Source organism: Panthera onca, chromosome D1 (assembly GCF_046562875.1).
Source record: "Panthera onca isolate mPanOnc1 chromosome D1, mPanOnc1 haplotype 2, whole genome shotgun sequence".
NCBI lineage: Eukaryota > Metazoa > Chordata > Mammalia > Carnivora > Felidae > Panthera > Panthera onca.
The window spans coordinates 60,489,188-60,502,757 of NC_138348.1; the positions used below are offsets into that span (position 1 = coordinate 60,489,188).

The following is a 13,570-nucleotide window of genomic DNA, read 5'->3' on the forward strand; positions in this document are numbered from 1 at the left end:
TCTCTACCAAACACCAAACTTGGATAAACAATCATCCACCACTAGGCAGTGCCACAAGAAGATCTCTCAGACAATATCCAACTTCTTCAAACCTATACCTCCACCTTTTTACTTTCTACTTAACTAGGATCGCTCACTTGTGAGTCATCCTCACATTCATCAATCCCCAGATTCTGGCAAATCTACCTGTGTACCCCTCAAATCCAGTCACTTCCTCCCATTCATACTATGCTATTGCCTCAGTCCAAACCATCACCTCTCACCTAAAATTATGTAATAACCACCTGACTCACCTGCTCCAAGCTTAAGTCCTCCAATCTGTTCTCCATGCTGTAGCCACAGAGACTTTTTCCAAAATCTGTAAGTCTCATTATGTTACTCCTCTGTTTAGTTCTAGTCTCCTATAGTGAGAAACTAGAAGTGTCCCTATTGAGCCAAGAAGAACTAAAAATTAACCAAACATAAAAAGAAACAGTAGAACTGAAGGAGCAAGAGTCGGTGGTTAATACTCACCTCCTGTCCTGTGGCCACATCCATTGCAGTGTACACAGTGCCTGAAGCACTACGTGACAGGTGAGAGAGAGAGAGAGAGAAACAACACAGGTATTAAATGAAGTGACATTTGTCAAATGTAGATCTACACACGACCTGGCAATGCAAGTGTTAATAATAATAGCAGCAAAAATAACCCTCCCCAATCCCCCCTCCCCCTACTCTATTCTCATATGTACATGGCAGTACATGGCAGAAAGAGAACACAGGCTCCAGGGCCAAAAGACTTAGGTTCCAAAATGAAATGTCTACCTAGTATCTACAAGCTATATGATCTTGAACAAGTGATTTAATTTCCCTGAGCTTCACTTTCCTCGTTGGCAAAGTAAAGATAAGAGGTAAGAGACTATAAGAGAATTTAAATCAATTAGTTCATAAAGCACTTAGCCAAGTGCCTAGAATATAACAGGTCTTGATTATATACTAGTTTTCTGTTCTTGCTCTTCCTCCTCTCTTCTCCATCACCCTTGGCAGGTTCCTTTAACCCCTTGCAGCCTCAAACTCTTCATTTGTAAACCTTAGTAAGGTCAGATCTATGGTTTTCAACCAGGGGTGAGTGAGGGGAAAGGGGTCCAAGGGAAATGTTCAGAATGAGGTGGAGGGAGGCGGCGGAGAGGGTTGACCTGCTTATATTTTTAGCAAAAGAAATACGGACTTCTGGGGTAATAGTAATGTTCTATTTCTTAATGTAGGTACTGGTTACATGGGTGTGTTCATTTTATAAAATTCATTGAGTTGTACACTTATCTGTGTTATATTCAATTATAATTTACATTAAAAAACTGTAAGTACTAAAAAATAGAAAATTAATCTCATGGTGCTTTAATCTTATGAACCTTTAGAACAGTGATTTTTTAATCATTTATCCTATCAAGAGGATATGTGAATTTTATTTTGCAGTTTATATTGTAAAATAGGTTTTTATTTTTCATTTTTTCAAACACAAAATATTAAATATGGTTTTTCAAACACATATGTTGCCTGAAAATCCGATATAATTCTTACCCCATCCCCAAGGTAAAAATAACCTCATATACACACATATATACATGTATAATACACAAACATATACACACACACACACACACACACACTCACACATACAAACAGAGACAGAGAGTGGGAAGAAGAAAGGCAGAGACAAACTATGAATAATGCTAGGAAAGGAATCATGTCCGTTCTAAATAACTAAAAACTTAATTTTATGCCTATAACCATGAACCCTGTATATCTGTAGGTGAGTAATATGCAACAACATTTATAACTGTACATGCTGTATGTCAGATACATATGTGCAATTTGAAGAAATCTTAAAGTCTATATATTACCAAATGCATTCCAGGCAAGCCCTGAGATTATGCTACCCAGGGAAATCAGGTCCGTTTAGGGAGAAAAGTCACTTGTAGGCCTTGCAGCTCAAAATTATGGTCACCAGCTTCCACACCACCACTCTTTAGTTAGAAGTATACTTATATGCCAGGAAATTGCGATCATAAGATACGGGCTATAAGAAGTGGATTATTTGTATTGGCAGTTACCTTCCCATTGCCTGATCATTCTATCTCTAGTCATTTTCTGTCATTAAGCCGGTGTCTATTTTCCTATACTCATCTTCTTCCATCCTACCATAAGCATCATTCTTAAAGGGCAAATATGCCCAGGCCCCAAGGGACTGGACATTTTGGGACTATGTCTCCATGATTACAGAGATTTAGATGTCAGGCCCACTAGTTAATACTTGATTATTTGTACCTTAAAAAAAGACATATGAATTCCAGGTCAAAAAAAATTCTTCAGGTCTTAAGGGATAAAAAGCAAACAAAAATTGTAACTATCAATTCATCATATTTATGTAGCATTTATTTTTTACTATTTTTTTTTTTAAGTAGGCTCCATGCCCAACATGGGGCTTGAACTCACGACCCTCAGATCAAGAGTTGCATGTTCTACCAACTGAGCCAGCCAGGTGCCCTGTGGCATTTTAAAATCATGGAATGTGTAGGAGCTTAATACATTTTTCATTCCTCCCTTAGCACACTAACAGACCTGTCAAAAAAGCAAGCAAAAACATTTTTCAGATGTTGCCTATTTATGCCTATATATGTTACATTTCTGATGTTCATTTCTGAATTAAAAAAAAAAAGTCAGAGGGGCACCTGGGTGGCTCAGTCGTTTAAGTATCAACTTCGACTCAAGTCATGATCTCGCAGTTTGTGAATTCGAGCCCCATGTTGGTCTCTGTGCTGATAGCTCAGAGTCTGGAGCTTGCTTCAGCATCTGTGTCTCCCTCTCTCCCTGCCCCTCCCCTGCTTGCACTCTGACTCTCTATCTCTCTCAAAAATAAATAAACGTTTAAAAAAATTAAAAAAAAAAAAAAAAAGAAAGAAAAGTCAGAAGTTCTGGAAGTGAAAGGCTCTGAGTCCACAAGCCCTCTCTTAAATTTACAGATGAAGAAATTGAAGTCCAGAGATGCAACCTGACTTGCCCACACTTGTCCATGCACCTTTCTTCTACATTCTTAATATTGTAATGTAGTTAGGTAAAGGAAATGCCATCCCAGGTTATTTTGAGACAAGCAATATGATTTCTCTTCAAGGTGTTAACTACTTTATATCAGTTCAGACTCGCAAAAGCATGTCTGGTAGGAAAAGCACTGGACCAGGAAAAAAATAAAATCCACTCATGTCCAGGGTTATTTTGAGGATTAAATTAAACAACAGATGCAAATAACAGATGTAAGCTGTAGAATGATGTACAAACACATCATTATATAATGCAATACTTTATTTTCAGAAGTTCTTGGATTCATAAGAAAGAAAACTAAAACAGAAAACTTCAAAGACTTCATTAGCAACAATGCTTTCATTCAATTAACTGAGAGTTTTCTGTAAGTCAGGTGCTTTTTTTTTCCAGTTTCTCTTTAATTTTAGCTATTTGGGTAGGTCTATAGAAATCTCATTATTTTGCTTTTTTATACAGAGATATGACTTGACTAAAGTAAACTGCACAAATTTTCAGTGTGCAACTTGATGATTTTTCAATATGTACACACCCATGTGTTCACCATTAAGATCACTCCAAAGGTTCCTTATGCCCCTTCCCAATTCACATGCCCTTCCCAGACACAACCATTTTTCTGACTTCTATTAGCATAAATAGAAGTCTTCTTTTGAACTTCTCTTGAACTTCACATAAACACACATCATATAGTGTCTGCTCTTTTATATCTGGCTTCTTTTGCTCAAAATAATGGCCAAACACTTTTAAGACTTATCATAAACATGAGGTCTTTGAAGACAGAGTTTGTATCAGATTCATAGCTGTATTCATAGTGCCTAGCACATAAACAGGAACTCAGTTAAGAGTTGCTGACTTCAGTACACTGAGGGCAGCATGAAAGATTCACAGAAGAAATCAGAGAGCAGGAGACATGAATCCTGGCATCCACCTAGAAAAGCAGGTCCCATTACACTAGCAGAAGGGTCTGTAGTTCAGAGTCTTCCATTTCACATTAGTGCTGGTAGGTCTCGGCGCCAGGTCAACAGGGTTAATCTGAAAAAGCAGAGCTATAATTTGGGAAGCAGGTTTTGTGCTAAGAAAATAAATGGCTTTTGCACTCTCACTGAAGGGTTATTTTTAGCAACATGGTCAGCTAAATGGCACATCTCTCATACTAAGCATAATTCTGCCAAACCTGAAGTCAGCCTAACATAACACTTCCAGATGGGTGAGGGATGAGGTAGAGAAAGAACAAGGTTTATGAGAGGCAAAACAAAAGCAAAATCATATACACCAGCATACACAATTTTTAAGTCATTTCTCTAGGGAAAGAAAATGCCCCTACTAACCCTTGTCCAATCTTCTCAAACCGTGTATATTTCTTCTTAGGATCGCCCACACTCACTATGCTCCCTTTGAAAGAAACAGAGACCATGAATCATTTTTTCCCAGATCAAGATACAAAGCAGGGCCCATGTTCCCCCAAACCCTGGAGCTGGCAAGGATTAAAAAACTATCTCAAACACCCAAAACCATACTCAGTACATCCTTAGCTCTTGCCCGTAAGTTCCAACCAAAAATTTCATCTCCTTACGGCTTTTATTCATCGTATTCTATTCCATTTCTAAACTCCTAAAGGCCACCATTCATTTTTAAATTCATTCATTCAATAAACATTTACTCATTTAATATGCTCACTTACTATGTACCAAGCCCTATGTTGAATACTAGGAATAAAGGGATAGATGAGACATAGTTAAAACAGTCCCTGCTCTCAAGAAGTTCAGTCTCATGGAAGAAATAGAAAAGTTAGCATAAAGTTCCATGAAAATCCAATTGTTGTAATACAGAAAGAGGCATAAAATACAGACTGGAAAGTCTTCAGAAAGGAAGTGATATCTGATTTTTACAGGGTAAGTAGGAGTTAGCCAGGGAGAGGAAAGTCAAGAAGGGGTTACAGAAGGAAGTATATCAAGTGCAAAGACACAAAGGTATGAGAGAGGTTGGGTTTCACCATCTAGATGGTGAAACCAAGGCCCACAGAAGGGAAGATACTTCTTCCCAATGTCACACAGCAAATTGGTGGTCAGAACTAAGATTTGGAGTTTGGTTTTTGGTCTCCCAGTCCAGTGTGCTCTCCCCAACACCAATTACTAATATTTGATAATTTTCACATATATTATCTCATTTGATTTACAAATAAGACAGTTATTAACATCCTAATCTAAAAGATGAGAAAAGGGAAGCCTAGAGAACAATAGGAAATTGCCCAAGACCCCAAGTCAGTGGCAAGGCTGGGGCTTCAACCCAAGTGCCTTTAACTCCCAGGCTAGTCTGCTGTTCCTAATTCTATGTTCTAAGTATTAGTGCTTTAAAACAAATCTGGTTCAGAGAAAAACACTACATATAGGAGTAAACAGATGGCTAGATAAGTGGCTTTTCCTACTTCATTTCATAAGGGCTCTGGGCAAGGGCAACTATTAAAAGAGTGACATTTTTTAAAAAGTCAAATAAGAATTATCAGGAAGCAATTGAAAGTGGCTAAGCTAAAGAACCAGAAACTTAGGCTTTAAAAAGCCATGCTAGTTTGCAGATTTGGCCAAATAAGTCACATCAAATCTCCTTTAGAAGTAAATAGGTACAGGGGTGCCAGGGTGGCTCAGTCAGTTAGGTGTCTGATCTCAGCTCAGGTCATGATCTCATGGCTCATGGGTTCAAGCCATACATCGGGCTCTGTGCTGACAGCTCAGAGCTTGGAGCCTGCTTCACATTCTGTGTCTCCCTCTCTCTCTGCCCCTCCCCTGCTCTCACTCTGTCTCTCTCTCTCTCTCAAAACTAAATAAACATTAAAAAAATTTTTTAGTAAAAAAGAACTAAATAGGTACAAAGAATAAATTGAAGTCCTCATCAAATGATTTTTCCAAGCCCAAACACTAACCTAGTCCTTCCTTCAGGCAGAAATTCTCTTACAGTTTACTGAAACACAGCAACAAGCTATTCTAACACACCCTCATTTCTTGCCACTAAAGAAAGTGAAACAGAAGTTACCACCTGAGACCAAGAGGCAGCATGCTTTCATTACAGACGCACAAGGGCTCTAACCTCAGCCCTGTTACTTTCTGGCTGTGTGATCTTTGGGCAGGGTATTTAGCATAACCAGAGCCTCAAATACCTTAACTCCAAAAAATGAAGATTATAATGTCTATCTTCATAAGGAATAAATTAACAACAACAACAACAAAAATCAAGGAAATACCTTGCTTGTCATTTGGTACATAGCACAGGCTCACAAAATGTTAGTTTCCCTTCACTCTTTTCCTACAACCAAGATGGCAGATCCGTCTTCTCCTTGGTCAATGGCAAGCATCAATAATCACAGGAATCTTTCTGACCAGGTATGAATAAGGCCTCGGTCTTTCTCAACACAACATCCCAGACTAATCACTAGATAAAAGCTATTTTTCATCTCCATAACCCATGCCTAAGGTTGAGAGATACCTAGCCCTTGAAGTGAGCAATCCACATTCTCATCACATTCCCATTCTAACATGATATCCTATCAGGGCTGCTGAGACAGAGGAGGTGGCTGCAGGGGCAAGGTGAGAAGCAAACCTTACGTGGCTAAGATATCAAGCATAGCCAGCCAGCCACATAGACCAAGCCTAGGACCAGGATCCTTTTAGCAATGGTTTTCCATCTTTGTGCTCATCCAGTCACATACAAAAGGCAAGTTGAGAAGGTTACAAAGTACTTACGTAATTTCTCCAAGATCTCCTCATCAGACATTTTAGGCTTCTTCTTCTGCTTCTCAGTATTCCGGGTCAGAGCATCTGGTGGAATGGTATTATTCTCAGTAGGTGAAATGGGAGATGTAGCCACATCCCGAGTTGGAGTAACAGGAAGCGGTTCAATCACAGACCGTGTGTATACCTGCATTGTTGGTGCAAGAATTTGGCAAGGCCAGTCTTTGTTAGCACAGGTGATGCTCAGGAGCCTCTTACACATGTGTGTTAGAACATCCACAGAAGAACAAATCCCAATAAACTCAACCCTTCTCCTAGGTCAAAATCTATGCTCCTCTTCTTCTGTGCCCCAGGCCCATCCTCTGTGGGTGGAATGGCCTTCCTTGTTCTCACATACACAACATTAATTAGGAATTAACAGTGTCCTTTTAGAAAGGAATACTATGGGGGCGCCTGGGTGGCGCAGTCGGTTGAGCGTCCGACTTCAGCCAGGTCACGATCTCGCGGTCCGTGAGTTCGAGCCCCGCGTCAGGCTCTGGGCTGATGGCTCGGAGCCTGGAGCCTGTTTCCGATTCTGTGTCTCCCTCTCTCTCTGCCCCTCCCCCGTTCATGCTCTGTCTCTCTCTGTCCCAAAAATAAATAAAAAACGTTGAAAAAAAAAAAAAAAAAAATTAAAAAAAAAAAAAAAAAAAAAAAAAAAAAGAAAGGAATACTATGAATTGGGGTGCCTGGGTGGCTCAGTCGGTTAAGCAACCAGCTTCAGCTCGGGTCATGATATCACAGTTCATGAGTCGAGCCCCGCATCAGGCTCTGTGCTGATAGCTTGGAGCCTGAAGCCTGCTTCAGAAGATTCTGTGTCTCCCTCTTTCTCTGCCCCTCCCCCGTTTACACTGTCTGTCTCTGTCTGTCTCTCATAAAATGAATATTTAAAAAAATTAAAAAAAAAAGGAATGCTATGAAGATCAAATTTACCAATTCATTTGTTCATTAGATATTTACTTCCTTTCTGTTATCTGCCAAGAACTATGTTAAGCACTATTCATACATATATATTTCCTCTGTTTTTGAGAAGTTCTTGGTTTAGTGGGAAAATTTTTTTTAAATAAACATGCTTGCAAACTGAAAAAAGGCCGTATCAAGGTGAGCTATCTTGACAACTCTCCAATTGTGAAGCTCATTGTGACCTACAGAAAGGGTGATTCCACAGATTCTGTTTAAAAGTTCTCATCCTAAAAGTTCATCTAAACCCCTTAAATTTCTGTCACGCATCTCCTACAGTCAGTCAATCAACTTATGGTTGAACAGCTCCCTGAATCCTCTACTCAAAAGGCAGCCTTTTTTTTTTTTGCATTAGCACAGAGTGTAAGCCCTAGATCATTCTTTCATTGTAAAGCTCTTGTCATGTTAAAATTCCAAACAAAGAATCATCTAATAGAGTATCATCTGATGATAGGTTAGTGTGCACTGATGCTAAATCAAGTAAAAGGCATGGGGACCAGATTGTGCAAAGTGAGGGCAGAGGGACTGTGGCTATTTTGAAATGCAAGAACCTCAAAGGAAGTTAAATAAAAATCACTGCCAATATCCAGCATCAAAATGCACTCCTGATGTCCAGCATATTAATAGCACTAACATATTTATAAATTCCTTTGGGCCTTTCAGTATCATCAATGATGTTCTAGGAGGTAGAATGCTACACATTTAACAGAGAAGAAAAGATCTGCAGCAGGCTGCTTTGTTGCTTCCCAGGAGACTAGAATAATTTATGTAAGTCCTGCACTAAGTAACATTAATTCTATATATCTTCCTGTCTGTGAGGAACAGCCTAAGCAAACTAGAGTTAGGTTGGTATAAACACCAATTATCTAGGATACTTCAGGACTATCTGCAAACCAGTGATAAATAAAGACACTATCTCATATCTTTAATCATACAGAAAGTACTTTTCAGTCAAGGTGGTTCTGTGATTTCACCAGCTGCAAAAATCCAAGGACCCTTACCACAGCATTAAACCTCTAGGCCTCTAGGCCTTATAACTCCCCCTGTAAGCTCTGTCAAATCCCAAAGCTGTCCACATCTCCAAAGACTCACAGATTTTGTGTGCTCTGGGCGTGGAGCAATCACTGGAGGAGGGGTAGCATCATCATCATCATCTTCATCTTCTGAAACTGGTGGCACTGCAGGAGTCTCAGACACCGTCTTCACATTCTATACAGCAGAGAAAAGCCGGTTTCATCAGGTCCAGCTGACATGAGACTTAAGCTACCAGAATTGCCAAACCCCAGGAGTAATCTCATTCAGACACCCCTTCTCACACCCGAATCAGACTCCAAACTCTCCACCTTTGTGTAGCCAGTCCCAGGAACTCAGTCAGCTTCTCCCTTTTCTTTTAGCTACTACTACCCACTAGTCCCTTGGGGGTTTCCTTCTCCCACCCAAAGCCTACTTGTGGATTAGGAAGCCAGCTTACAGATTCTCTACTTGCCTTGCCTAGTCCAAACTCTGAACACAAGCTCATAGTTCCTTCCCTTATTCTATGAATTTGACTCTCTTCACTGAACAGGTAACAAAGTACAAAATGTGGGAAAGGGATCAAAAGTTTGAAACTTCACAAAGTTTATCATTATAATTCCTTACTCCTTTCTGTATCTGATATGGGGGACAGAGAGAGGGTGAACTCCCCTCCTGCCTGCCATTTGGGGCTTCTGGAGAGAGGAAAGTCAGGAGTCAGAATGACAGGAGCTAAGTGAAGGAACTTACCTAGTGGAATACTAGGCAAGAACTACTGTGTGGGAGACTGATCTTTACCACATTGGACATACTAAGGGAGGAAAACTGGCAATCTCATAGATTTGAACAGGACTGCTGGTGCAGGGCATAACTTTTAATTAAAAATTGGCAGTCCTGGGTATATGTAAGCAAGTAGCTTTGGTGCCAACAGGTGATGAATTGATCCTCTTGGTCTCAAGATTCATCGTTTGAAGCATGTGGAGGAAGAGGAGGGGTATAATTGGAGGGGTAACCTTAAATTACTTCCCGTTCTGAAATCCAACAGAGGTCTTTCCCTGTCAAATCACATATTTTGATATCTTTCTGCTCTCTACTATTTCTTTCCTCTCCACTATTCCACTGGACAAAAATGTAACTAGAAACCCAAAATGGGAACAAAGTTACTCAGCAATCTCTTCATCGTGATGTGGCCCTGGGGCTCCCGATATATACTGTAAACACAATTTAACATGTTTATTTGCTTCCTTTAACTCTGTAGAAAAGGGCATTTCATCATCTTTCTTAGCAACACATTCTGTTTTCCACAGGTAATGGCTTTGGGTGGTAATATTAACAACCACCAGTCCAGGGCACCTGGGTGGCTCAGTCAGCTGGCTCTTGATTTCGTCTCAGGTCATAGTCTCACAATTTTGTGAGTTTGAGCCCCGCGTCAGGCTCTGCACTGACAATGCAGGAGCCTACTTGGGATTCTCCCTCTCTCCCTTTCCTTGCCCCTCCCCTGCTGGTGGTTGAACCCAATAGTGTGCTCTCTCTCTCTCTCAAAATAAATAAACATAAAAGAAAAAAATACCACTATCAAGAGATATAGGTTTTTAACCCAAATTTTTACTTTTTATCCCTGTGTCCTTAGGCAGAGCTGTCCCACCCTGAGCCACAAGTTTCTTGTCTATAAAATGGGGATAATGATAGCAGCTCTCTGCCTGAGGGCCAAAGGAGGATGAAATGAAGTGATGTGGGCATAAAAACACTTTGTAAATAAATGCTAAGGAGCTAGAAGGATGTGAGGAACCAACTAAATTGTTATTATGTCTAATAACCACAAACCTCTATTTTAACAAAAGCAGTGACTTCAACTCATGTATTCATTCACTGTGTACCTGGCTCTATTTTAGGCTCTGAGGCTATATTAAAGAACAAAACAAATATAGACCCTGGTCCTATGCTTGCATTTTAGAAGAGAATACAGTCAAAATTAATTACCAAAGTTCCAGGTAGTAATAAGGTACATGTATGAGAGCAGTAATTGGTTAGGAATGGGGAATGTTAATTTAGATAGAGTAGTCATGGAAAGGGCTCTCTAATGAGAAGTTATATAAGCAGAGGCCTGAATGAACTGAGACAGCAAGCCATGGGACTCTTTGGGAAAAGAATATTCACGGCAGGTAGAAGAAGTACAAAGATCCTGAGATGGAAACATGCTTGGTGTGTTCCAATACTTCTAGGAGGTCTACACATATTGCTGAGAAATGCTTATGACATAAAACCTGCTGAACTTTGGGTAAAAGCAGTAGGAACCTCCGATGCTCTGGCCCAGGGCTGCTTCCATCCATCCCGCCTGCCCCAGCCCCATCAGAGTGGGGGCTCTTCCAGGGCAAGGCAGGTTATAAACTGCATCATCTAAGAGGGGTCACCTTCATTTGGAGCAGTGGACAATGCCCAGGCCCCGTGGTGCTGTCAGCGGAGGTAACCTCCCAGAGCTGGTAGCAAAAGAGGCCACAACTCAGATCTACCAGCCTGAGACTGCAGTCCTGGATAGGCAAACAAATTCTGGCTGGGACTGCTCACAGTCACAGCAGTCATGAGAGAGGCCCCACACTAGTCTCACATGCCTAGCTGTGTGCATATACATAAAAGAATCAAAACAGCCAAGCAGAAAGCAAAAGCTGTAACAGACCTCAAGGAGATGTCAATAATTAACAGAACTAGGATAAAAATTAGCAAGGACATAGAAAATTTGAACAATACCACCAATCTCAACCTAACTGACATATATAGGACATTCTACCCAAGATCTGCAGAATACACATTCTTTTTAACCACATATAGATCATTCTTCAGAATAAGCCATATGCTAGGCCACAAGACACATCATAATGAATTTTAAAGGATTAAAAACACATAAAATGTATTATTTGACACCTTGGAATTAAATTAGGAATCAACAACAGGAAAGACATTTCTCCAAAGAGATAACCAAATGGCAAAAAAAAAATACATGAAAAGATGCTCAACATCACTACCCATTGAGAAATGCAAATCAAATCAACAATGAGATACCATTTCACACCCACTAAAATGGCTACAATCAAAAGATAGAGAATAACAAAGGTGAAGGAAGATATAGAGGAATTTGAACCCTCATAATTGCTGGTAGGAGTATAATATGGAACAGCCACTGGGAAATATAGTCTGGCAGTTCCTTAAAATGTTAAACATAGAGGGCACCTGGATGGCTCAGTCAGTTAAGCATCCAACCCTTGATTTTGGCTCAGGTCATGATCTCACAGTTCATGAGTTCAAGCCTCACACTGGGCTCTGCACTAATAGTGCAAGGCCTGCTTGGGCCTTCTCTCCCTCCCTCTCTCTCTCTCTGCCCCTCCCCTGCACTGTGTGTGTGTGTGTCTCTCTCTCAAAATAAATAAACTTAAAAAAAAAAAATAAGTAAGGGTGCCTGGCTGGCTCAGTCAGTTAAACATCTGACTCCTGATTTCAGCTTAGTTCACAATCTCACGGCTTGTGAGTTCAAGCCCCACGTTGAGCTCTATACTGACAGTGTGGAGCCTGCTTGGGATACTCTCTCCCTCTCCGTCTACCCCTCCCTCACTTACATGCTCTGTCTCACTCTCTTTATCTCTCTCAAAGTAAATAAATTTTTTAAAATAATAAGTAAAAAAATAAATAAATAAAATGTTAAACATTGAGTTACCATATGACCTAGCAATTCCACTCCTAGGTATATATCCAAGAGAAATGAAAATATACATCCACATACAATTTATACATGAATGAGCATTATTAATAGCAAAAAAGTAGAAACAACCCAAATGCCCATCAACTGGTGAGCAGATTAAACATGTAGTATATCAATACAATGGAATATTATTGAGACCTAAAAAGAAATGAAATACTGATGCAAGATTCAACAGGGATTAATTTTGCAAACTTTATGCCAAGAATCTAGACACAAGACTATATGCTATGCGCACATTTCAATAAAATGTCTAGAAGGGCAAATTTATACAGACAGAAAGAAGATCAGTGGTTTTCCAGGGGTGGGCATGGGAGTTTGAATGAACTGTAAAAGTTAACAAGGGAACTTTTCAAGGTGATGGGAATGTTCTAAAAAGTAGAGTGTGGTGATGGCTACACAAGTATAAACATTAAAAAAAACCCACTGCATTGTACAATTAGGGTGGGTGAATTTCATGGTATATAAACACTGCCTCAATAAACCTGCTTTTTTAAAAGTAAAAATTTTAAATTATATCTAAAGCCAGTAGATTCTCATTATATATTTTAAATAATCTAGAAATGTAAGGAATTAAAAGTGAACAGTCCTCAGGAATGCCTGGTAAAGATGGCAAGTTGAACGTGGGAATCTACATCTTGAAATCTCACTAGAACTATAATAAAGAAATAGTCTTTTAAAGGCATTAAACCCAGAAGAATGAGGAGAGCAAGAGACAAGGTAAGAGCAGCAAAAAAAAAAGGGAGGCAATGACTAATGGATGAGCAGTAACTGACTCAAGGAGGCTGAATTCAAAGCTGAAAACCAATCTATTTATCTATGAAGCAGAATCCTCAAAGGCACAGGAACTGGTAACACTGTATACTTCTGAATTTGAAGATGAAGTAGAGGGGAAGGGGAGAGTACTAAAGGCAGATTCAATGAAAGTTATTTAAGATGTAGTTAGATCCCTAAATCTCTTCACCTACTCTACACCACTATGTGGTTGCCCTTCCCACCCCTAGCAGAAAACTGGAGG

General features: G+C 39.8%; 1 protein-coding gene across 5 annotated transcripts in view; it reads right to left on the reverse strand.

The window, feature by feature from the left end:
• The window catches only part of PAK1 (p21 (RAC1) activated kinase 1), a 155,415-nt gene that overhangs the window by 22,857 nt on the left and 118,988 nt on the right, over positions 1-13,570 (reverse strand). For all 5 annotated transcript variants that reach the window (XM_060605536.3, XM_060605534.3, XM_060605537.2 and 2 more), the window contains exons 6-9: positions 8,886-9,002; positions 6,807-6,981; positions 4,401-4,464; positions 514-562 (exon numbers count right to left, since the gene is read on the reverse strand). In XM_060605536.3, the coding sequence (XP_060461519.1) occupies positions 514-562; positions 4,401-4,464; positions 6,807-6,981; positions 8,886-9,002 (405 nt within the window). The remainder of the gene's footprint in view (positions 1-513; positions 563-4,400; positions 4,465-6,806; positions 6,982-8,885; positions 9,003-13,570) is intronic.